This window comes from Mizuhopecten yessoensis, unplaced genomic scaffold (assembly GCF_002113885.1).
Source record: "Mizuhopecten yessoensis strain PY_sf001 unplaced genomic scaffold, ASM211388v2 scaffold9253, whole genome shotgun sequence".
Lineage (NCBI taxonomy): Eukaryota > Metazoa > Mollusca > Bivalvia > Pectinida > Pectinidae > Mizuhopecten > Mizuhopecten yessoensis.
In genome coordinates, this window is record NW_018407955.1 from 108,617 (window position 1) to 136,320 (window position 27,704).

The 27,704-nt window shown below is 35.3% G+C and overlaps 2 protein-coding genes across 6 annotated transcripts in view; one reads left to right on the forward strand and one right to left on the reverse strand.

Annotated features, from left to right (window-relative positions):
- Positions 1 to 3,404, forward strand: part of LOC110457576 (demethylmenaquinone methyltransferase-like) — a 28,987-nt gene extending 25,583 nt beyond the window's left edge. For all 3 annotated transcript variants that reach the window (XM_021508909.1, XM_021508910.1, XM_021508911.1), the window contains exons 2-4: positions 887 to 964; positions 1,451 to 1,584; positions 2,687 to 3,404. In XM_021508909.1, coding sequence (XP_021364584.1) covers positions 887 to 964; positions 1,451 to 1,584; positions 2,687 to 3,128 — 654 coding nt within the window. In that variant the 3' untranslated portion in view covers positions 3,129 to 3,404. The remainder of the gene's footprint in view (positions 1 to 886; positions 965 to 1,450; positions 1,585 to 2,686) is intronic.
- Positions 3,405 to 6,523: 3,119 nt separating this feature from the next.
- On the reverse strand, positions 6,524 to 15,360 carry LOC110457608. 3 transcript variants are annotated; one of them, XM_021508953.1, is made up of 5 exons: positions 15,276 to 15,360; positions 8,781 to 10,804; positions 8,128 to 8,302; positions 7,665 to 7,811; positions 6,524 to 7,078 (listed from the first exon to the last, which is right to left on the reverse strand). In XM_021508953.1, the coding sequence occupies exons 2-5, from the start codon at positions 10,794 to 10,796 to the stop codon at positions 6,858 to 6,860; spliced, it is 2,559 nt and encodes an 852-aa protein (XP_021364628.1). In that variant the 5' UTR covers positions 10,797 to 10,804; positions 15,276 to 15,360; the 3' UTR covers positions 6,524 to 6,857. The 3 variants fall into 3 exon arrangements, with proteins under 3 accessions (XP_021364628.1, XP_021364626.1, XP_021364627.1); XM_021508951.1 differs by lacking the exon at positions 15,276 to 15,360 and adding an exon at positions 13,358 to 13,482; XM_021508952.1 differs by lacking the exon at positions 15,276 to 15,360 and adding an exon at positions 12,250 to 12,334.
- Positions 15,361 to 27,704: the final 12,344 nt, after the last annotated feature.

Sequence of the window (27,704 nt, forward strand, 5' to 3'; positions counted from 1 at the left end):
TCCTGATTTAAGTTTCATTTACCCATACGTTTTTGCATTTATCTCCACAAATCTCCATAGGCGTTGACCCTACCTTTGAATGTTTGAAAAAATGAATTAAAAAAAACCACTAAGGGGGGTCGAACTCAGGATCGCAACCTTTATATTGCAAAGATTACATTTACCGAAGCTGCAAACAATGAGTTATTATTTCAAAGCATCATAGTGAATGTCCAATTTATAGGACGCATATCTAAGAACAATTTAAAGGAGAAATAACTCTAAACCTAACCACAAACGTCCTTTTTAGTACATGTAGCTACGGCTTATACTGTTAATAAAAAGGGAGCGAGTCTGAGTGGCTCTGCTGTAACGGATCCAGTGGTACCCGTTACTGGGATCCTGCGAGTTGTCGTACTACTGTGTCCATGTAATGACATTTCTGTACATGATGGTACTTTATAAACCTATGATGTTACAAAGAGGAAAACTCCAAAGATATAATCGTCCAATGACCTTTGATGTTCAGAGACGAAAACTCCCAAGATACAACCGTCCAATGACCTTTGATGTTACAGAGACGAAAACTAACAAGCAACAACCGTCCCGTGACCTTTGATGCTGCAGAGACGAAAACTAACAAGATACAACCGTCCTATGACATTTTATGTTACAGAGACGAAAACTCCCAAAATACAACCGTCCCATGACCTTTGTTGAGAAAAATATCCTCACACCACATTTTCATGGACTTGAAATGTATCAAGTTTAAATTATGAGAACAACACCTCAATACTATGTTAAAAATAACTTACACATACAAAATTCCTACCAATTTTACTAAAAACTCCTAAAGAATGTCATAAAATATAACACTTAAAGACATCTCCTTGTAATGTGTTCGTAGATGGGGTCCATGTTGAGAGACGCGATTGCTCGTAACCTACGGAAGCCTGGCGCAACTTTAGTCGGACGAATAGTAACGGTAAGCTAGGGACAAATAATGATACATAGTTCCGTAAATCTCAAACAGAAAACCCCAAGATAAAAGTAAAGTGAATACCGGGAAATGCTTGCTACAATGTAAAGTTCACAGTGTTCTCCTTCCGTTGTGGGATCAATTAATTCTTTTTCCACTGGACAATACTTTGACATATGTCAATCAACCAGCAATAATCGACGTAGCGAAGTCAACGTGCATATACCATAATCACGTTTTTCTTTGTTCACAATGTTTTATATTTAACAAAAAAATAAAGTATATGTAGTATTTTTACATCTATGTTTTGATAAAGATTCATTATTTCGTTTAGTTTTTAACTATTTGAAATACGTGTTCCATACATAGTGCATTAACAATGGCTATCTATCAGAATACCCGTCCCAATGTGTCATTTTTTACTACATATATCTTTTTCGAAATCTAAGAAAATAATCAAATTAACAAAGCAGGCATTGCTGTATATTTCAGGGTCTTTTGGTGAAGAGGAATGGCACATTAGAAAGAGAAGCAGTACGACTTTGTAAAATACAACCGGACCGTCAAGTGTTAGAGCTGGGGTTTGGTCCAGGTCTCGGGATTGAAGCCGCGTGCCAACTTGTCAGGTATACTGAGGTTTCTTCATTGAAGAAAGTATGGTTATTTTGAATGGCGTTGTCTTCGCTTTAAAGATTACGTAAGAGTGTGTTATCTACCCGAATACATACTGTACATGTAAGTATATACAAGTATACGTTTTATAGAACGCAGCCATCTACCTTATGGTGTGATCGTAAATGAAACCCTCATTTATATATCAAAGGTTTATCTATGCGTCATTATTGCACATTACAAGTGTATACTTGCACATCAGTGACAATGATGTTAAAAACACACATTCATCTCGATATTGATACTTCGTGATGCCTCCTTTGGAACAATCCCGCCTTTATCTATTTCGTCTTTGAGTATTGCAGAGTTATCTTCCCTTGGGAGCAGGTATTGATTGTTACGTCACTTGTTTGTGAGAGTAACGTCATCTTTTTTTGAGAAAACGACGTAATTTTCTCGCACAAACCAATGACGTAACAATCAATACCTGCTCCCAAGAGAAGATAACTCTGCAATACGCAAAGACGGAATAGTGCAGAACGTTCGCGTATGTGACGAAGGCAATAGATTCTGTCCCATGCTCGGGAGTCAAAGGCGGATCCTTAATTTTTCATGGGGGTTGCAACATTCCTTCCAAAACTCTTATAAAACTGGTAGGTGTTATCCCCTGCTAACGCACAGGGACATCATACTGATATATATCTTTAGTAATACACTTGGCATGTCCCTAGGGCGGAATGATCAGCACTTAGAGTGAGCGCAACGACTGATTCTTGCATGATTAAGAAATGATGATAGAGCGGGTTTCCCCCGAGTTGCATAATTAAAAATGGTGGCACAATGGACATTTCCGGATAGAGGTATTCTCTGCAAGTTGATAAAACGAATTGGAATTTTCTCGTATTTTACCCTAGTCAACCTGCTTTAGAAAATGTCATTAAGCTGACATGTTGTTGTGAAGGACTCAATGTCACAATTAACCTTTCTACTTACTTGTAATTAATTACACTTCTCTTTTTCTTATACCGTTTCCAGTACAACGGTAATGATGCACCTTAATTATCTTGTTGAGTAAAGTTGACGTTCTTCGTATACTGTTTTTTCAAAAAAAATTGCAGGTGGTAAAGGGAAAGTTTATGGAGTTGACTTCTCGGAAGAAATGGTTATCGCCGCGACAAAACGTGTGAAAAAAGACATCGACGATGGAAAGGTGGAACTGATCAACGGTGATGTAGCAGACTTATCATGTTTCCAGTCCAACACATTTGACTGTGTTTTCCATTGTAACTGCTACTATTTCTGGCCAGATATTGATAAAGTAGCACGGGAACTCCATCGTGTGATGAAACCAGATTCACTTATGGTAACCACAATGAGTATCGAGAGAGTAAAGCGAATCCAGGCTTTAGGGTTTTTACGCTATGCGAATCCTGATCAAACACGATATATGAAAGCGTTGGAGTCATCTGGATTTTGTGATGTGCGTTCAGAAAAAGAAAAAAGTGAAAAATCTGGTAAAGTTTACGATGCAATCTTTGCGAAAAAGTCTTCGAGCTGAAAAGAATTTGCCAAACGTTAATTTGTTCCCGTGTTATTGTTAGCTGTATTATCATAGAACACAATTCCACACAAAAAAAACATGTGATCTAGAGCATTGTGATGTTTTAACTGTTACAAATAATATACGCATCCCTGCCGATACTATGCCGGAGAATTATAATTAACAAAAACTCATAGTATGCATGTCATGTGTATTTTCGTGTAATGTAAATAAATGCACATATTTAAGCATTGAACTGTTACCAGATGCAGTATACAGTCAATATGAATGCAATTTGGGTGACAGATAAATAGAATGTCGTCATATCGACTGTATACTGCATCTGGTAACAGTTCAATGCTTATATTTACATTTACATGTATATAGTTTGTTTTGTATAGTAACTGAAGCAAATTAAAAATACGTTTGAATTTCCCGCTTGTCATATCCGTGACGTCAGTAAGTTCAAATCCCAGAACAGCCGACATTTCCAGAAGAAATAATATAGTCCCTCGTGTCATTGAAAACCACACGCACATAAAATGGTTTGAACACAAATTTAACTTTATTACTTATTTCACATGAGTGTGTATATGTTGATTTTTTTTAATAATTGGATAACTTCTGCTTGTTTAAAATTAAAGCTTTTTTTCGCGCATTGATAGATTACATGTATTTTGAAGTGATGCGGTGCTGAACGGACTTGTTTGTTTCCTCGGAAACGCTTATGTTTCCTTCGACTTGAATATTACGTTATTTTCAGAAGCATATATACTCGGAAATGTTTAATTGAAGTGGACCTTTCAGTAGGTGATAACGATTCCAAGGACATTTCGTTTGAAATAGATTCCATGTCTAATCGGTCAGATTAGCATCGCTAGCAGACGACGTTCACAGGGGCTCGGTTTCGTAATTTTGAGTAATGGATATCATCACTGAAAAACGCCAACACTTAAAAGGGTATTTATACACATTCTAAAACCTTATCGATACCTTCGACTTTTACAAGGTTTTAGAAATGCTGAATTTTAGTGTTGTGGTTATTCACTGATGTTATGCATAACTCAAAATCTCGAAACCGATCCCCTGTGTGATGATGTTGACAAACTTGGTAAATTCGTATCTAGAATGACGCTTACAAAAATTTTGTGGTACCTACACCCTTTTTTTGCGATGACCTACATAATGTATAATGCTAAATGCTAACGAACCCAGAATGTTTTCCGACTATAGGCCTATTGATAACGAAAGCATCGGGCGGCCATTTTTGTTTACCTTGTACCAGCTGTATTCCTACACTGTCCGTATCACAGTAAATTGTAGTATACAGACTCATATACTAACGACATATAGGCAAATGCAACACAGAATGTAAATATATATTTTTCACACTCAATTTATAGCTAAAAAGGTGTCTCTTTAGGGAAAAGTTTACCCTTTGTTAGTAACGAAAAAATGATTGATTTCGTATTGATAACAAAAAGGTATTCAACAACTAACAATGCTTAATTGATTGATGGCACTGAACCATTAACAATAGATGACAAAAAAATATTTAAAAACAAATCAAAAGAAAAAGGACAAACACTTAAACACAAATGTTATGACTACTGTACCAGCAGAGAAGACTGGAAAAGGACCAGATCGAAAGTCAAAGTAGATACTGTATTAAAAACAAATCAACATCACATTATTGTAAGATTTTATAATAACAGACATTTTATATACCTGGAAGCTCTTGTCATCGTTGATATATGCACACAGATTAACAACACAATATGTATTTGACTGAGCACGAGATACGCTCGTCATTCTAAAGCTCTTAGGTGTGGCCAGGTTTATTCAGCATAAATGTCCTGTTTTTCTCATGCAGATTTAATTTATCGACTGATTAGCTTCTAAAACATGGTTACTGATAAACAGAGGGGTGGTCCTGTGATAGCCTGATGTTTTTACCCACAATATGTGTGCTATAAAATCACCAGTATTTTAGATTCCGAAAAAAATATAAAGGTGAAAGTCAAGAATTAGTCTCAGTGACCTACATGTACAAGTAAAAGCGGTCTTCTCAACGAGCATCAACGTATTTGGTTTGATGTATCTAGGCTTTTAGTGAGGAAGGTTATACTTCAGACAAGGCCTTGGAAGGCAGACAACAGACTTTCTAGTGTTGCAATATAGATATAGACGAGGCCTTGGAACACGAACACCAGACTTCCTTGTGTGATGATTAAGATGTTGTTAAAATGCTAAAAAATAATTGAGTTGTAATTTCCTTACTGTCAAACAGTAGACTGAGTGTTTTCAGTATTATGTCATCATCAAATGATTTTGCGTGGTAACTCAGGGCTCTGATGATTCACTGAACGTAGTGTCACACGTATAGTTGCCTCAGTTTTCCCTGGTTCGTGGTTGAACTTCGGGTGTACAGGTATGGTGATCAGAATATGTCCATGTTATAAACCAGGTATGCGTATATATAAACATAGCTGCGATATATGGGGTTCGGTATTTCTACATGTGAGCCTCTAACCAGAAAATGTCTGGAGCGATATCAATCCCTCACCAGCGTTGCCACGTTTTACACATTTCTCTAATTCTACTCCCTTATAGTACTTCGGTAAATGTTGTGGAAATAGTACAAAGCCTTATCTATAAACCAAACAAAATAGTTTGATATGGTTTTAAAATAAATGTGTGTAAGGCGATAAGACTGATAAAACATTTACTTAGTCATTACTCAACATTTAAAAGAATTCGTCCTTTCTTCCTGATTTTGCGAATTGTTGATACACGTAACAACAATGCGATGACATCATCAGCGACCATGTTACAATATAAACTACACGAGACTCCGATATTACTAAAAATAGATATCTGATTCACTATTACATCATACATTATGTGTCACTTGCTGTAACGTAACTCACGCACAAAAATGCATACGGGAATGTATCAGGCTCTGTAATGTAACAGATGAGACGTGGCAGATGTATCGACTTTATACAACTGTATATCAACACAAGAATGGATGCAATGAAATTATGTTTTCCTTAACATATTACACAAATATAGTAATCAGGGAATATACGGCTGCTGTCTTTCTGACGTTTCAGCGTGATAATCTACATTTTATTTCGAATACATTAATTCTTGCAAACAAACATTTTAACGATAAAATATGTACATGCCGGCTCGATATCTAGTCAGTTTTTCACACAAAGTTGCATTTCTTTCTTGATTATTTGTCATTTATTTCAAAACATGATTCTTTTCTATTTTTAAAGATAATAGAAATAAATTATAGATTCTAAATATTGATATCGCAGAGAATAACTCAAAACTCTGCGATATCAATATTTAGAATCTATAATTTATTTCTATTATCTTTAAAAACAGAAAAGAATCATGTTTTGAAATAAATGACAAATAATCAAGACAGAAATGCAACTTTAGTTCTCTATTTTCATTCCTCAACCAAATCGCGGTAGAGGGTGATCGAACTTCATATGAATAAACACCTCCTGTAAAATTGATTTTGAAATATTTCCTTAAAGAAAATTAAATACTCATTTTGGCAGATTGCTATGACAGTTTTTATAACTTATAAACATTTACAGCTATTATAAGTCCCGTGTCTGGAATGAAAAAAAATGAATTCATCGGGAGACTAAAAACAAGTACACATTTATTGTGTACTAATACAGTTCAAAGTAATTGTTTTTGTACGGCAGCTATTGGCTATCGTTATTTCACTGAGTATGACTTCGTCAGCCAAGTTTTGATAGTGCCCTGTATAATAACCCCACACACAGGGCAGCGCCTCACAGCTTGGGCGCAAACATGACAACACACAAGATGGGCGCAAGGGAGAAATGTAATAGAAGCGTCCTCTTCCTCACATATCCTACACATTTTCTGCCTCCTCAGCCGGCGGTTCTCCTCTACAAGTCCTTGTATCTCACGTTCTGTAAAGATAATCAATCACATTATAAAAATTGTCAGTGGAATGGAGTTTTCAAAACCCAATCAATCTATCTGAAAATATAACCACATATCATATTTAAACTGCTTGCCTTCATTCGACCTATTTTATTTATTGATTTATATATAAACACATTTTAATGCAAACTAGATACTTTGTGATTTGCACACATCATTTGCAACATATATGCAGCTTTTCCCCAACTCATATCAAAAAACTGAGTTAGGGAGAAAGTGAAAGCATTCATTGGACACAGTTGAACGCCTTTATTTCGCTACAATTATTTATATTATTTGATAATCAAATTAATTTCGCGTTTTCTTTATTTCGCCAGTTATATGTCTGTTACTACATATTTGCTAAAACTTGAGCTCGCGATTAAGAGGATACTATTTTAGTAATGCTAATAACCTGTCTATCAAAATTCGCAAAATTTTAATTTTCGAATTAGTTGCATTTCGAATAAACGGAAAAATTAATTTCTGAAGAAAATAAACTGATGAACATTTATCATCGTTGAGAAGAACATGACAATAGTGTTACAATCAAGATGGGAGCACGTGTCCTACCTTCTGATTCTGTACTACTTGTGTTAGATGTATCTCCGCTATGCGTGCATCCCAGCCTATTGTCATCTGTGTTACCTTCCCCATTGACCCTGAGTATTTCCTCTAGTACATCTTGTATGTCTTTACTGTTGATATGTTTGATACCAGCTGCAATCACAACACATAATTAGACAAACAGGACATGGTTAATATCCAAGTCATCAGGGTTGTTCCAGTACAAATATTGATAGTATTATAATACTAGAGAACGATGTTAATATTTTTTTCAACTGATAAACACTAACATCGTTATAAACAAACGAAATCTGATTATATAATAGATTACGTTATGATCCCTATTATATTAGATATTTCCTATTATTTTGCATCTTATTAATCGACATGGCAATATAATAATATATCTATAATTCTTAATTTTATACCGGGGACATATAATGAGAATTTGTATAATACAAATATCTACCTTTACCCCTCAATTTGCCGACGACTTGTCTGGCAAGTTCTGTGGAAAAACCTTGCTGTAAGACGCTCTTGAACGCTGGTAAGTTCTCCACGTCCTTCTCAGCCAGGAACTCTGTCGCTGGACTTTCGCAGAAGTTCCCCCCTGGTCTGTCACTGGTACTGACGTTATCTTTATTCTTTGTAAAAGTAAGAAGTATCAGAATTCGTAGCCAAATTTCTGATAATGATGATTTCCATCTGTTAGTATTGTTCTTGATTAAAATCAAAAGTACCACTTTGCCTGTTATAATGTGACCATTCGAATTGAAAATCAACACCAAGTTCAAATTTCGCGTTGCAGAAAATAGATACTTTCAAATTTCATACGGGTAACATAAAATCATAAAATATATATAATTAAAGTGTTAAATATAATAGGGTTGGACAGCATTGATCTATACCTTGGAGAAGACGTATAGTTAATTTACAGAGCAGAGATAGCCCTCTTCCTAAATAAACTGTCATCAAGTATGTATATATATTTATAATAATGAAACGAAGTATATTCTGAAATTCGATCGTAATGTATGATCAGCCGAGATTACATTCAATGGCATTTTACTGTCAAACAACTAAAGTCTTATCAACATTATTATATATGATGACTATACACACCTGCTCTTGAGCATTAAGTCTTTCGTGTACCAGTTGTATAAAATCAATTCCCTTGTTTTGTCGCAAATATGCGCATTTGGGAAACCATCGCGCATGCTCAATCCATGGGTCATCCCCTTCCTCCCAGTTTTTCAGTCCTCCTCCACAGAAAAAGCACCTAGTGTAATCTGCGCAACCGGCGTACACGAACCCAGCCTCGGCCATCAGATTTGGTGTCTGTGAGCCAGACCAACCACTGTAGGAGCTCATTCTCACTGTCAACACAGCATATGCGGGGTACTTCGGCTTATCGAAGTTAACACCAAGCGGGGCTAATTTCTGCACTACTGAGGCACTGACAGAACCGGAAGTGACCCTGTTGGTTTGAGTTGATGTTCTTCGATTTGAATGATTTATCGGAGGAGGAATACATGCGTTTAGTTGCGAATTGTTATTGGCATTTTCATCTACACGGTTGTCGTTGTCAGGACGTCTTTGTTCATATGAATGGCCATTTTGATTTCTAGTTTGAGTATTGTTATTTGCACTCTGATAGCATTGATCATGCGGCATCTTTTTTCTCGGATTTCCATGAGTCGCTGAAGAGTTAGCAGTGAAGACATTTGCCACAAGACGAGGTCTATTGGAGCAACATGCCTCGTGAATATTTGGCTGAAATGAGTGAGAGGTATCTTTTGGAACAGCCTTCACCTCGATCATATTGTGTTCGATCGAGGGGTGCTCTTGATTTGTATCTATATTACGAACTGGCATGTTGGACTGATGATTAATTTCCTCACTCTGCAGAAACATGTCGTCCATATTTGAAGGACCTGAGTTGTTATCAGCAAATGAACAAGCTGGGAGATCATGCCTTTCACCTGGAGTATGAAAATGACTATCACGTACCGGACGTGTTGCTTCAACTGTTTCTTGACAGGCCCTTTGATCCCCTGAAGATGACTGTATTGTTCCGGTATCGCGAGGAATTGCAACGTTTGTATAGTCTGTACCACTTATATGTCTACAATTGGGTGAAATACGTCTGTGAATTTCGGCCGGGTCATCTCCAACTGACCAGTTGGATCGCCGTCTGCCACACGAGTAGCACCTAACCTCGTCTGAGGTACCCGTATGATAAAATCCAGCTCTTGCCAAACGGATTGGTCGAGCGTTAATAACACGCACATTTGCGAAGGACTGCAAACGTAGCCACTCAATATTCATAGGTGTTGTTGTATCTCCGTTTGGGGCGTCTTGAAAGTACATGTTTAGGCTGGACGGAAAAACATCCAGAAAAACTTTACGAGTTGGAACTTGCCACAACCAGGACACTTCTTCTATAGAGCGTTTTTCACATCCTTTTTCTTGGTTAACATTCTTAGTTTCCTTATTTTCATGCAAACACAGTTTTAAATTATCTGACATAAAAATCTTCAGTTTAACACTTTTGAAAATACCACTTAAGACACACAAATGCAGGAAGATGTAACATAGACTACTGTTGTACAGAACGGATGTGGCGAATACAATACAAAGTAAATATCGAAGACTATTTTTTGCCCACACTTGACAGTTATCTGTTATAAAACATAAGTTTTCATTGTAAACGAGGGATGTAATATGTTTTATGAAGCACATACAACCAGCACAGGCCTGCGTTTCCAGCATTCTTACTCTCTCTACCGCTCTAGACAAAATGACACTAACCAGAAATTGCAGATCACATTCTGTGATCATTTTGGTTGTATCCTTTTGTTTTGCCGGGAATAAGCAATTATCTGTACTCGTGTTAGTAATGCGTCCATGTGACACATATGCCATATCACAGATAACACGTGGAAAGACAATATCTAAACAAGTCAGGTTGTCCATAGATTTAGCGTTGTTGTTCTTCGTTATCTTATTCACGCACGCCGTTGTCTGGTCGTATGTGAAACGGTTTAAGTAAAGCAAACACCCGTCGGACTTGGACCGTCTTAGTGTTCTTATGGTGTCTGATGACTTCATTATTAGTACTTTCGATGTCGATTCCATGTAATCACCTGCAAACAACAGAAAGGCTACCTGATTACGGGCATGGTAATAAGGTACATGTACACATTTTATCATGTAAAATCTGTATCCCTTGTCCTAGTGTATATTTAGGTAACGGAACAACTTTCACTCACCCGATTTCTTTTATTGTTTTTGTTATGCTACAAAAAATAACCAACCTGGATAGGGATTAATAAAATCTAGTACTTGTAACTGAGCAAGATTGAGTTATCTCAGTCGGGGGTTAAGATTCTATAACAAAATCCCAACCGAGGCGTTAGTTCGAATTATTCTGACGTTTTATCGACTTTTTTCATATCGGTCTGTCGTCGATTAACGTCAGAACTCCGGCCCTCTATAATATGCGGGAAATATGCGACCCGCACCCGGAGCGCAATTCAAACTGATATTTTAGAAACAAATATTTTACAGACATATATCAAGTATATAATTTACCTGCCATGGTTGAAATTGGTAACATAAGGTAAGTTGATAAATGAGTCAGTAATACCTACAAAATGTGTAAATATATTATACACGTGAATGTCGCTGCTAGCTCAGACTGTTGATACTTTGTAGTATTGATTAGCCTGTGAAATACAATCCACGTACACGTAGGTATCAGTACATGTAGGTATCAGTACATGATCAGGCATGATGTGCGTCCAATGGTAAAACATATATCCTCGCGCTAGGTCAGCCAAATAAACTGTATTTATTCTCGGATTAATACTCCAAAATGATACATGCACAAAGAACTAACTGTTTCACCTATTTCTGAAGGGAAAAAATCAAAATGAACATATCGCGTCATCAGGTAAATGAAGCAGATACAGCTGTGTAGTAGTGAAGAGATGAGCGTCATGTGTACGATGTAGGTATGACCTGTAATGTGGATAACACGCTCGTTCACATACATACATGTATATATTATATACTGTTCAACTTTGCTTGAAAACAATTCAAACGAATGCACAATCTAGTGGGCGCAAAAATTGCTGCAATATAGTACTTAGTTTAAACAGTATTTGTATTCAATATATGGCAGTGACAAAATAATACAAAAATGAACAAAGAGGATTCAAAAACAAGTACATAAGTACTTATATCAATTCGTCTCCTTATTAATAAACCTGGCAGTAGGACGGCACTGTTACATATATTTTGATCATATAACAGACAAAAAGAAGAAGAAGAAATCAGGGAGGGGAGGGCGGAAGTGAAAGAAAGAACTTAACAAGAAGAAATGCATTACTTGATTGAATCTGGTTGGAATGTGATTCATGAAAAGGTAACCCTAATGAGCTCTATATAAGGATGCATTAAATACATAGGACATCTCTAAATTGCCTTACGTTGATTCCAATCAAAAAGTATACTGATATCCTATAAAATACAAGTGTTGTAGTCTATATTACTACTATAGTACTTACTTTCGACTGTATTTACCTACCTTTTTCAAAGCAATGAACAAAGTAAATCCTGCAATAGACTACTATTTACGCACTTAAGTTAACGTCCGTTCCAGCCAATGAAAATCTATCTGGCGATATAAACGTTAACAATTCCCATTTTTCTTATTTATCTCTCGAGTTACTTCCCTTCGCCTTACATTAGATACATGTGCAACGGGAAAATAACGCAAACATGAAGTCGCACATTGTATGAACAGAAACATGCCGACAGTCATCCACTACTTACTATCGTTTTTTGATATAAAGGTATTCGCCGTCTTTTTGCATCGATTTTGATCGTTATTTAGCTGCATTATTTCAGTAAATTGTCAAGGAACATACCAAACAGCATGTCCGTGAGGATATATCTTTTAATATACGCATGTCAACTCGAAGATGAAATCACAGGTTAACGTGGGGAATGGACAGAGATTTTCGTTCGTTAGTAGCAATAAAATAATGATATACTCTTCAAAATAATAATCAGTCTTTAAATCGTTTGTTCTAGCAGCAGCAGCTCCATGTTAATAAGTAAGGTAGATAAAATCGCTCATTTGTCTATGAAAAGATGTCGTCTAGACATGCAGTATATAATTTTGTGAAACATAATTTGGTAAAAAAATAATAATATTCCAATGAATTTCAATATTTGAACACTGGAAATCATTATTGTGAACAGAAAATATACGTGAAAGTGTTCAAAATGTTGAGACGAATTCTTGTGAAAGTAAACGTTAACTTGAAAGACTTAATGATAATATGGTGCTCTTTTTAAAACCAAATGTGGAAATAGATTTTTCAGAAAGTGATTGAAATCCGTTGTTGATACTTTTATAGGAACTGTCCCATTTTCCATGTTCTGATGAATTTAAGACTTAAGAAATTGACGTATCAGTACTTAAGTCTGTACATAGCATACAGTAATGTACGTAAGCTCTAACGAATTATCCCTATTACACATGGAATGAGCGAACATATGTACAGTATAGTAAGTTAACCTCCATATGTATAGAGGATAATAAGCATGCTCATGACATGTAGGATTCTGCGAGTCCGTTTAACAAATACAACATCGGTAATATTTGACTACTTAATTACGTGACTTACCTATTTTTAATATGTTTGCATTCGGATTTGTGTAATGCTGTAACGACGAGAATGTCCTCATTAAACCAGTCAATGTTTATATAGGAATGTTAAGTAAAGACAATATTTCCCTGTTCCTGTTTCAATATGATCACACTTTGTGAAAATAACATTTAAAGAAATGTGTTCAAAAAAATAAAGAACTTGATGTAAAACAAGAACTTCCGAACGTGTTACTAAAAATAACACCGCATGAAATCATCAATCTAAAAATAGCAATTATACAAGTTGTGAATCATAATAATACTTAAATGGGTTGATTTTTCGATTCATATAAATGTATAACTATTAACTATGTATATGAAGTTAACTTGTATACACACATTAACGATCAACATAACTGACTCCTAGGCTAAAAAAACGAGTCTTGAACCAGGAACCATATTAACTAACACAATGTTGACCCATGTGCTATAAATAGAAAAAGACGGGAAACCCCCCTAGTCTGTGGCTAACCGAAATAATCGGTTTAGACAGTTTCTTTTCATTAAAGATTGAGCAATATTATTCGATTCAGTTATTTGAAAATAAAATAAGGTTTTACCATGGGAAATCAATTTGAATGGTTTCTGTTTATTTGGACCTAAACTAATGTGTTCGGAGTAATTTTACATGTTTTAGGGGTTTAGATCGACTTTCGGTAACCATGATGACACCCCATTAATCAGGTAAAATGATCATGTCCCTCTGGTTCCTCATATAAATATTTGACTGTGCATGGGGATAACGACACACACAGTGACTACACCGGTTATACAATGTACCCTTACTACACACAGATAGCACACGTTAGCATAACAATAGAATAAAGAAGGTAAGGTTCACATCTGTAAGATCCCGTGGAGCACAACCAAGTAAGTATCACGCATGTATAAATTATTAGTGAATCAGTTTATACTCAGCTAGAAGTATAAATACAAACAAATTGTTCAAAGTAATAATACAAACACGTATGGTATAAACACAAAGACAATATTGTGTGTTTTTTTATATTTTACGAGTGGGGTGAATATTTTTATATTTTGCACATGAACAATATTCACCCCACGAATGATAGCCATTTATCACTGTCCTTCATCAAGAAGACTGTTTAAACATACGTTTTCTGTATAACTCGCTAATTATGTGGAAACAGGGAGTGTAACGTTACGATGCCAAAATCAGAAGACCTTCCTCTCTGATTAATTGTTCAATTATTGGTATAACGAAGATTTACATTGAGAAAATAAACAAAATAAATTTGGAAATCGACTATAAAACCCAAAACAATCTTTTCTATGCAAATGATCTTGCTCAATAAAATAAACAATTTATCTTTCAAAATATATACACATTACAACACTTTTAGTAGATGATACTAACATGATCTCTAACATATAGATGAGTCCTGCCTCGAATAGGCGTCACATATACATGTATTTCAATATCTCTGTAACCTTCTAACGTCACACACAGTGATCGTTGATTAATTTGTTATATTTCTATACTAAATAATAGAAGCATACTATATAAGTCAGAGGAATTTATATTTTTGTTTATTTTTTTTTTATATAGGACACGTATCGCTCACAGGGCACTGAACATTTATTATACAGCTATTTTTGCTGTGGCATTTTTACCGAAAGTCGATCTTCACACCTAAAACATGTAAAAAGTACTCTGAACACCTTAGTTTAGGTCCAAATATATATCTGTAACAAATCCTCAGGTCCCGGTGGTGTTGCTGTGTGGTGAGAAATCCGGGGAAAAGGCTAGGCGGGAACTTTTTTTTGTTTCCAACACAAAAAGCTGGCGCAATCGTGTTCAGTCAAACGACTATGATAGGAGGAATACATAACTATATTGATAAAGAAAATTTAAACAGGCAAAGTTTACAAACCTGTGTGTATTGCGAAATATATCCAAGTATAAGTCCTGTTGTGTTATTAACTACACTTTACATCCAAGCGGGCAAGATAACGCCATGCACTGTGTAATGGAGTTGTGCGATTGATACTAGTATTGATCGACCGGCCGCATCATGGATCAGATCACATGGAGAAAAGAGGACGATAAAACGTGTATTTTTGTCCTATCTTTAACGTTTTATAACGTTGCTAAACGTTTTGGCACGTTTCTTAGACTAACACACTATGTATTTAAGCAAAGCAGCACAGACATTCCCGTAATGTCCAATGACGTCTTGTATTCTAGTTTCGGAATGAAAATACATACAATGTACATGTATATATGTAAAAGATATGGTATTCAGTTCCTTTGACGTGGTCGTTATAACAGGTATGTACAGTAACTGAAGCTGTGCTCACATCACTCGTACGTATGGCATGTCCTCGTCTCATCAATAATGTATGCTAATGAGATACTCTATATTGATACAGTCAGCTACACATCACTTTTGTAAGCATATTGGTATGTAAGGCGATAATTACGGAAGCCTATTGAGCTTATTTTTGTAGGAGAAACCCTTATTATTTCGTGAAATACATTTTTTTGTGAAAGTTTCGTAAGTTATAACGCATTTTTTTGGTTGAATAGGCCCAAAATATCCAACCCCTTTGGGATCGTTTTCGTGTCTCGATTTGTTTAGCACAACCTCAAAAAACCGTGTTAATGCGCTACGAGATTGCAAATACAATACGAAGTTAAACTCGGCTGAACGTTATTAGGCGATCGAATACTTTATAATAAAGTACTTAACAAGTATCTTTCACAAACAACATGGATAAAGAAGATATTTTCTAACTTATTCTGTTTTAGTGCTCTTTTAAAATCGTCTGCTAGCTTGGTGATAAGGCCACACCACTATTCCCCTCCCCGTTATACTACCTGGGACTGTGTCCTTACACCTGCGCCATCAACCCCTCAACCTCCCCGCTCCTCCGCTTTCTTAGACAAATTACAGGTCACTTCAAGTTCAAGTTCAAGTTCTTTATTAACTTTGAGTCTTGCGACTCATCAGTGTAACACATATACATGATATATATATATATATATATATATACTTTCTCATAACTTTATATCGAAAATACTAATAAATACACAGACGAGACAAAACACTCGGAGAGCATAATTACTTATGTTAATAAAGCTCTTCTTGAATTTGCAGCTTTAATGTATTTGGCCAATTTTGCTAATTCATTTGTGTTTTGTCCGTTAAATAACTGAATTAATTTAAACATGCTCGGTTTTTTACAATAGTACTTTTTTAAAAAATTCTCACGTAAATCAGAATAACAGGGGCATTTAAGAATAAAATGAAATTCATCTTCGACATCATCTATATCACAAGCGGTACAGATTCTTAAAAGTCGCGGAATATTTTGATAACGACCTTTCTCTACATTTAAATTATGGGCTGAAAGCCGAATTTTTGTTATTTCTTTTAAGTAACCTTTCATAAACGATTTTCTTAAATAACCCTGTATACCAACTTCTTTGTTAAGACATGTATAAAAAAATCCTTTTGATGATGTTCTAATTTGTTCTATACAATCTTGTCTATAAATATCTAAAAGTCTTTCTTTAATTATAATCAAACAGCTATTATCAATGTTATCTGTTTGCCATATGTAACCTAGACCTATTCTATATAATTCATTCTTGATATTAATTACCCATTTGTCGTTACGCACTAACATGTCTTCATAACATGATTTTAAAATGCAATTATCAGTATTTATAATCTTTATCCAATACTTAAAAATTCTGAATTTCCTCAGCAGTGATAATGGATATCTACCAAGCTCTAAATAGACCATAGCATTACAAGTATTTTTACTTGATGATAAGAGTGAGATTATTACCAGGTGAATGCAGGCCCTTTACTCTTTCTTTGTAATTATTTACATGAAATCTTGCTGACTAATAATCTGAAATTTGATACTGAAGACTTTGAAAATCTATTTTAAAATAAAAATGAATTATTTCTGCTAATTATAATACTTGATCTTGATGACAAAACATGATCCAGATAAAACATTACTGGAAAGCGAGTGGACATTGCCTTCAAATATTTACTGGTTCTTCCTATCCAATTTTCAGTACTTTGATTTTCTTCTACGGAAATGGGCTGAATAGGTTTTCGTAGATACTCACATGCCCTCCAAGGAGGAATTACAAAAATGTAATAGTTCATTTCCTATACACATTACAGCATAACTTAGGAATCACATATCGTACGGTAATTGAAGCTGTATCATGCATCTTAATATTGAACTTGTTTCAGATTTCTAAATCTTTAACCGGATAAATGTTCTCTCTATTAAAATCCCATTATTTATCTGAATAATTAGTTTCGGGAATATACGATAGACAATGCTACATACGTATTAGTAAAAGTATTCAAACACAAAATGAACATTTACTATACGCAGCCAATGTGTGTTGTTCTTTATGTATATAAATACTGATGTCCATGGAGGTAAACATGAATAGCGTAAAGTAAATATTTAGAATGTAATATCAACATCACTATACATGAATTACGTGATGTGTCATTCGGATCTGATATCAAATCACACTATGTGAAACACAGTCAAGGACAAATCTGATACATAGAAAATAGAGCGAATCATTTGCATAAGCTGCAGGTATATTCAGGTGTGTGAAACACGTGAGAATAAGGTATATAGAACGTTTATCAGGTCTGTAGGAGCTCGGCACACGTATCATTAGAATCATGTATCTAGGTCATACGTGAGTAATGTGATCAGGTCATTCGAGAAAAAGATATCTAGAACACGTGTGCATCATGAGAGTGGGACTACGTGAATAAAGTATGTAGAACACACGTGAATCGTGTGCTTAGAACATACGTGAATCATGTGCCTAGAGCACACGTGCATCGTGTGCTTAGAACACGCGTGAATCATGTGCTTAGAACACACGTGAATCATGTGCTTAGAACACACGTGAATCATGTATGTTTCACGCATATGGATCATATATATACGGCACACACGGATCAGATGTACACACGTGTAGGGAACATTTAAGTATGTGTTTATTACATAATGGAAATTTATATACTCAATATGCGGTTATTTCATTGTTCATTTCAATGCACTTTATAACCTAGAATTTAAAAATGCTTTTAATTTTGAATGCGTTAACGTAACTTTGTTTGTGTCTGCATGACTCACTTAGACTTGACAAATAACCCCTATGTGATCACCTCTGTATTTGACTTGCATTGGCTGTGTGACAAACTCCATTTTTACCGTGGGAACAACGCATTATTTATACAAACCACTGTACAGCGGGTTATTCATCAAACAATATGACAAATCGGTGATACATAGAGGATCTTACATGAGAGTCCATGTCATAATGAATTTATTAATCGAGGTAAATATTTTGATATGACAGGAGCCTCTAGGCGAGTGCCATAATTATTAAATTATCTATTTGCTATACTCCACAGAGACCAAAATGGCTTTAATTTATTGATCGAGTTTGATAAATTCGATGTGATATGAACACGAATGTAGGATTCTTTTTATCGCATAACATTCATTACTTAAGGAAATCATAGCTGAGTCCATTGAAGTGAAAACCAGAGTACTCCGATCATCGATGATATTGTCGTTCTGCGCAGAGCAAAGTAGTTCCATTTTTTTTATTGATAACGAACAGTTTTAAATGCTATGCAAATAATGATATAGACAAAACAACATGTATCAAATTCATCTTAAATAACAGTAAATGTGCCGGGAACATTAACACACAGTGTGTAGTTATATATATAAGCTTGTTCTTAGAAGTAAGTACCTGATGATAAAGTGTATTGCCTAGTAAAGGACACTTTCTTCCGGATTTTGATGTTTTACAACGAAACCTGATAGTAATATTTGACTGATGTCATTTCCACATTAGGAATGATCCATGAATATAGAACTATAGAATGGGTACGAAGAAAAGGTCAAATGTATGTGCATGTATGTTCCCAGAATAACTTTAAAATTCGGGTTTTCTTTTTTATGTTTCTCACGAATGTGTTCAGCATTAGTCACCGAAATAATCGTGATGTTGTGCGTGATATTTAGGATCTTGAAACCTGACTGTGAAAGGGTCTCCTGTTCAAAGAGTGAGAATCATTAAAAGGTCTATAATGCTCTTGATGAACGAAAATACGGGCGTGATAAAGGATTGATTACGCACGTGGAAGATATGCAAGACTTATAAACTTACACCGCCCCGGTACGTCTGCATACACAGCACATTGTTTAACACCCATGAAAAAGACCTTCCGGTAAAGGGTAAGGGACGTGTTAAATATAGTTATCATTCTAATTATAAATGGATCTAAACTCTATACATACAATTACGAATATTAATAATAAAAAAAACATAATGGAAACATATACGAAGTAAGGACTACTAATAAACATTGAGCATCATACTTTTACCAAAAAGACAGGAACAGTTATTGTCTAATCCGTTCAATAATGTCCGGTCTATAGGTTCGAAGGAGTAACCTCCCTTCAGGCTTCCCTATTTCCTCTGCATGTTAACAAGGCCGGTTGACATCAAATACATTGAACATTCCATGTAGTTACCATCAAGGTATAAAATAAAAAGCATTCTTCTCATCTTCAATTAGTGAACTTGCTTGCTGTATTTTCTTCTTTGAGTTTTATATATATTTTGGTAATTCAAATGTCACAGCCAACGGTTACTTCTGTGTGGATAAATGTACTACCAAAGAGAGGCTTTGGAGCCTGGATAACTCATTGTTATATTGTACAGTTTTTCTTCTTTTATTTACTTTCCATTTATATTTTAGAAACAGGCATATGAATATTTTGTGAAAGGTGTATATAATTCATTTGTATTAATATCAAAATATTCAATGGAGAATTGGAGCAAAGGATCAGTTTATTTATAATTTATATAGTAAAAATATATCCTTTCCATTTCATTAGGTATTTTCAGTTGAAAATGGGCCAGCTTTGTTGCTTATTGGTGTTGTATGACATCACGATAAAGCTGTATCTAAGATTCCATGTTTCACTCGTAAAAAGTTATTGATTACTGATTGTTTTGAAAGATCTGTGTTTTGTTTTTTTGAATGTGGTCCTAGTTTTGTCGATAGCATATCGACTACCGCATTATTTTTGGAATATTGCAATCAAAATGCAAATCATATCATATACTTGCGCTCTTTGGTAAAGTATTGGCAGTAATAGTAATTTGAAAAGAAGTCAATAACTTAATCACAATTTATTCAGATATGATGGTTGAAATGCGCTAGGTTATCTGAGCAGATGTTATATTATCACAATGTCGTATGTCGGAAACGTAGCTGATGATGAAGGTGTATGGCATTCCACTGATAACGTGATTCTGACCACTGTACTGAACACTGTAATTGGGTAACAACACCTTATGACTACTTAAACGCACTACATTGTAGTCACAAAAATCTCTCGAACAAAACGTGCATCTTCATGCATTTATCGGATGCGTTATGTAATTTCATATTAAACCTTTATATGTTTTTACCCGTGTCCTGATGATTAACAAACATCAAAGACTTACTCACGGTGACCAGGACGACATCATAAATGACATCATCAGAAAAGTCAGTTACAAAATAAAAACGGCAAAACAAAACAAAAGGAGAAACTAAGTAAAAAACAATCGGAAAGTCAAAAGAGTCCTACACAAATATGATAAAAACAATACTTGGCCCAGAGTCATACACCGATTGATTATTAACTATAAAAAAAATCAGAGAATTGTAATATATGCAATACGTACAAGGAATGAAGAAAAAATGAACATCATCATAACAAGTGAAATATAGACATTCATAAAGAAACACGTACATTTGTACAATCTGTAATATTTCCTATAAGCAGACATATATTGAAGTATTGCTAATCGCGTGTCGATCGACATTGTGCCCTATCATTCTTACAAAAATGTATTATATCATATCGCAACCAATTCAGCTTTTGCAAAATTTTAATTTTGATGTCAAAGTCGATAAAACCGAATTGTTTTGTATGTACATTTACCTCTGTTCTAATATTTGTCAGCTTGCTGTAAAAACGAATAAAAAGTGTTATTTTTCATAAGAAATTTAGTCAACATCAAAGATCTGACGGAGTAGTCACAGGTACAGGGAGAAGAACATATTTATATTGCCTATCTAATACTGACACAATGCCATAATATACATTGCACTACTGATCGAATTCATTATGTACAAATCATTGTGGGTATTGCATGGGAGTTAAAAATAGCAACCACTGACGTTTCTATCTGGGATTTTCAGTAAAATGAAAATAAAGTTTCCGGACCGGGGTTTTAAATACCCAATCTCTATATTAAGAATGATAACGCATGAGTGAGTAATAATCATTCTATATTTAGACACCGTAATATCGTCTTTAAACTTGTATATTGTGCTTGTCTAAACAATTACCGGTGTATAGTTAATAGCAGTCTCCATTTAGGTAAGATACTACCATCACTAAATTTGTATTGTGGGGGTTTCCACAATTACTCTATTTTTAGCTACATGTAGTACATATTACTGCTAATAACAGTCCTTACTTTCGTAGTATTTTTTTATTGCATTGAATCGTTTTAAACCTATTATTTGTATTACATACAATGACATTTCTATAAACGTATGGCAGAATTATAAAAAGATCGTAGCCATGATGTAATCTTAAATGTAACAAACAGTGGTAGCGATTGTTACAAAACATTGATAAAAGGATATTTGCAAGCTCAAACACAACAGACGATTGACCTGTTCAGTATTTACTTGTGTGACAAATTGTCTTGTTTTGAGCATAACAAGGTACATGTATCACATTTTAATTCATTACTACGTTAAGCTACGAAAAACGATGATTAGCTAACGAGGCTTCACTGTATATTAAAAAATGTCATTCATTATGTAATCTCATGAAGACTCTTAACATACAGTCTCTCCTCTCAGATTCGTATACAAAGAAACAAATAGAGAACGATCATGTAGTAGTTGGCCTCCTCTTTCATATTTGTGACTGATTATCTATACTACATAGGAAACACACAGCGAGATGCCTGTCCACATGGTTTAATGTGGTAACACTAGCTACTGCAAATACTTTCAGTGGTGTCATTTTCAGGACAGGTTTTGACATCATTCTTGAATAGAATAATCAATAAGTATCTGGTTTGCATGTAATGCGCTAGGCTATTTCTTTATTTTGTCTTTCGGTCTTTTCAAGGAGCATATCTGCACATACACTGGTTGTTGTTATTCGTCTGAAAAAGAAAACACGAAAAGAAGCTAGCTTTTTGAACAATATTAACCTATTTAAAAATGCTTTATGATATTGCTATATTATTTGACGACTAGTTAAAACACATTTAAAAAAAAGTGAAATCGATGTCAAACGTTCACAAGATTATTGACTGTTATCATTCGAAATTACTCGTAGACGTTTTACGAGTAGAAAAATAGAATAAAGTTACAAATTAGAATTTCTAAGGAATTAGAAAATGTTTCCTTTATACTTGTACGAAGAATTGAAAACACTTTTGATAGTAACGGAATATGTATTGTTCACCGCCTTGTCCCATTTATACATTTTATCGCTTTCTGCCTATTTGGATTACTTAGAAGGACGAAACAGATGTATGATGCACTGTAATTAATATTTGGCATATTGTATCTATTACTAAATTTTAAAGCTGCAATCATATATATTTTTTCTTACGCTCATTTTTCAAGATACAAGGTGGTAAACTTTGCTGGTGGATTTCTAGGTGCCCAAACTTTACCGTAACCTTGATGGCCACAGTGATCCCTATGGCGACAGAGTTACAATATACTAGGATTAAAGTGCCCAATCTCTACCGTAACCTTGATGGCCACAGTGACCCCTATGGCGACAAAGTTACAATATACTAGGAATAAAGTGCCCAAACTCTACCGTAACCTTGATGGCCACAGTGATCCCTATGGCGACAAAGTTACAATATACTAGGTATAAAGTGCCCAAACTCTACCGTAACCTTGATGGCCACAGTGATCCATATGGCGACAGAGTTACAATATACTAGGATTAAAGTGCCCAAGCTCTACCGTAACCTTGATGGCCACAGTGATCCCTATGGCGACAGATTTACAATATACTAGGTATAAAGTGCCCAAGCTCTACCGTAACCTTGACGACAGAGTTACAATATACTAGGTATATCATTGTATTCATTATTAATTTTAAATTAACCAGTACTCCTTAAATATTTGATTTTCGTGTAATTAAGGGGTTCAATACACCTCCCCTTCTGCCTCGACATAGGTTTAGACCTCTTTGGATTGTCACCTTTTCGCCCCTAGCATCCCTGTTACGTTCTTCTCTCTGACTGTCATACATTAAAAAATGTTATAGTGCAGCCAAGACCACCACTTAAAGGTTTGGAAATCCGTCTGTTTTGTCCTACAGATCGTGAACTGTTAAATGAAGACAACAGCATGACATCTATGCCAGGGCGATGTAACTATAACGTCTTTTTATGTTTACAAGTATGCTTATGGAGGTTATGGAAAATCTTTTAAATACTGTATACGTTAGCAGGTAGCAGTCCAGACTATCTACCTATCTTCTCCCATAGCCACTGTAGGTTTCCTCACTCACGACTCATTGAACAAACCTTGTAGGAGTTGGTAAACACTTTGGTTACTTACTAGTTCTCGTAGGTAAGACACTGGACGTGATTTCATTTATCAATTTGAGAATTATGACGTCACGTAACAATGCTTTGCGACGTCATCTTTCTATGTGATATATTTATGTAAGTGCCCTTCGAAAATTTAACATGTGCTTGTATTGTGCCTTGATTAATGCATTGTCATTTTTGACTTAGGTTAAAACTTTGCAAATGTATGGCTAAAAACAAATAATTAGATGCAAAAAGGTATGAATTTAACCTTGATGCAGTGTCCGACATTAACAGGATATCGTCTAAAAACAGCCTGAAATATTTTGTAACATGTTCCGCGCTTACTGGGCATCTTTACTAGCCTGTAAATAATACATAATACATACTTTTCTTTCACAATCATGCAATTACCCTGGTTAAAGAAATAACCGTCCTTTCCTTAAAAGAAAATTAAAGGTTGAAAAGGATAACAAATACCGATTACTTACTTCCCGAACGTAATCCCATCTTCTATGGTCTCTGGTAACGCCATGTTTAATGTTTCCGGTAAGTACAAGGACGACAACCCCGCTGAGATTGACATCACTCCAAACAAACCTAACGGAAACACCTTCCCGAAAGTGCCACCTATAAACGTTGACTGTAGATAAAAAGCATTGATACGTAACAGACCATAAGTCTACGGTTCTTACAAATATATAAATAGAGAAATAAGTATCTGACTAATTATAGTGGTCTCTGAATGCATATACATTATAAGATTCGTCGTTGAGACTTTTTCTTTTGTGTGCGTATGTGTAACATATAATGCATGTGATTCTTTACGATAGTAGATGTATTTTGGGGGTCTTCAACCTCACCATCCTCACGGTGATTGAGGAAGGCTTAGGATAGTGAGAATAGTGAGACAGGATAGTGATGATAGATTAAGGACGATAAGGATGGTGAGGATAGTGAGGCGGGATAGTGATGATAGATCAAGGATGGGGAGGATAGTGAGGAAGGATAGTGATGATAGATTAAGGATGGTGAGGATAGTGAGGCAGGATAGTGATGATATATTAAGGATGGTGAAGATAGTGAGGAAGGATAGTGATGATAGATTAAGGATGATGAGGTTACTGAGGATAGTGAGGCGGGATAGTGCTGATAGATTAAGGATGGTGAGGATAGTGAGGAAGGATAGTGATGATAGTTTAAGGATGGCGAGGGTAGTGAGGCAGGATACTGAGGACAGTGAGGATAGTGAGGAAGGATAGTGATGATAGATTAAGGATGGTGAGGATAGTGATGCAGGATACTGAGGATAGTGAGGATAGTGCGGAAGGATACTGAGGACAGTGAGGATAGTGAGGCGGGATAGTGAGGACAGTAAGGCTAGATTGTCAAGGTTAAAGGGTCAAAGGTCATACTTGACCAATTGTGGAAAACAAAAAGTTTGTATACAAGAAACTATTCACATAGTTCACCATAGTTTCAAAATATCAAAATAATGTACAGTTGTTGTAACATTTGGACCGTATAGTAATTCAATATCTATGTGTCATAGGGTCAATTACAGTCATGTTTGTTTATGCGTGTTACTACATGTAGTTACATGGAGTGTTCTCTGAATACTTGTGTGTCTATTTATTAATCAGATATGTCAGAATGTGAAGTGCATGCACACGAATTTGTATGTGAAAAGGTGCGCGTTGGTGAAATTTAGCCATGTTTGTTTATACGTGTTACCAGTTACAGGGAAGGGAGTGTTCTCTGTCTCGTATTTTATTCAAAAATAAACTCATTCTTTGTGTCGAGGAGAGATACGACAGGAGAAAGTTAGATGACAATGCCACGAAAGTACAGAAAAATAGTAGAGGGATTAGCCCATTGAAAACAAACATCTGGTATCTCTTGTAGACATATATTAATTAGAATCACAATCATGCATTTGGGTATTACCTAGACAACCGATCATTTTGTTTACATTATATACTGTGTGTGTAAATCCCATCACTCTTTATATCGTTTTTTATATTGATCATGGAAAACACGGCAGAGACTAACTTCGCAACTGAAGAATTATGTTACTATAACAAAACTCATGGAGGCAATTCCTGCACGATGAGTTAAGGTGCATAATAATCTTCATTTGTTTTCAAAAATGAATCCTCATAATTTAAATATGAGACCCTTCCCGTATAAGGGAGATACAAGCCATAATTAAAATAACAAGAAATGCTACTTCCTGTCAGGATAACATCAAAAGAATCACAAGTAGGAGGCAGCCTTTGTTCAAGATGTGAAGCACATATGTATGTTTTTGAATCAGAACTGCTTTCCTTATATCTTAGTGAAATGCGCTTCAACAAAAGTATAGAAAAGTGTAATACCTACCGAGTCGGCTATGTATGGAGCCATGATTCCTCCTATTCTTGATGCACAGCAACTCGCACCCATCCCTGCATTCCTGACCACTGTAGGGAACAGCTCCGCGGAAAACAGGTAGATCGTATTGAACGCTGCCGATAAACCAAATTTACCAATCATGGCAAGTGTAACGATTACGGTCTGGTTCTCTGAAATAATACACATTTAAATATAACAAGACATTCCTGTGTAGTAAACAAGAAATAATAATAGAATCAGCTGAAACAAACACATAGTAATCACAACATTTCAATATCTCATTGATATAATCGTGCGATAACCTACCTATTTCACCATAAAGAATGGGAAATATCGTTGCCACACATGAGCACCCTCCTAATATCATGCCGAGACAATAAATTGGTTTCCTGCCGACTCGATCCACTAGGAGCCAGATCATGGCGTTAGCTGGAAATTCTACTAGACCGGATAGGAACATGTTGAGATGGAAATTCCCTCCGAGGTTACCTGCATTGAGATACAGGCCATAGTAAGTCATGCTTACTACACACCTGTATACAAGAGAAACCAAACGCAATTCAAAATATATGTAAACTGAAACTAAATTGATCATTTTACGAGCGAAGATCTTCCTGATTGATTTCGAAAAAAGACAATAAGAGCTTAGAATTCATGTCAGAGTGACTTATAAGAAATAGAACTAAAAACCATTTTCTTGACAACCAAATACGGTTTATTTTTAAATAGTATAAGCATTAACAATCTCCTGATTTAAATTGCATTGCCTGATTTGAGAATATCTAATAACAGAATAGGCTTTTTTCTCTTTAGTGTTTAGGACGGATGCAACATGTTGCAAAAATAGTAAAGTATTTATGCCACGTTTAATGCTAAGTATCAAAACTGTCAACTATTTGGATATTTAAGCATATGATGTATGTACAATATTGTTCAGTCGCAAATGAGATTTTCTACTCAAATACTGCCGGCATAAGATAAATGTTTGATAACGATCGAGAATTAATTTTCTTGATGCGATATGAACAATACATTTTTGTTTGTATTTTATTGCAACACACTGTACTTCATTCCATTTTTTTGCACTAACCAAAAAATTAAATCAACATCCGACAGATCAAATGAAGAAATATATATGGTAATATTGGCGTGCTAATTATACAAGCTGGTGATTAGTTCCCGTTCTTTTATATTTCTGTAACATTACTTGCCAGTTGAAGAGGATGATGAGTGTGTGCACTAGCATGAC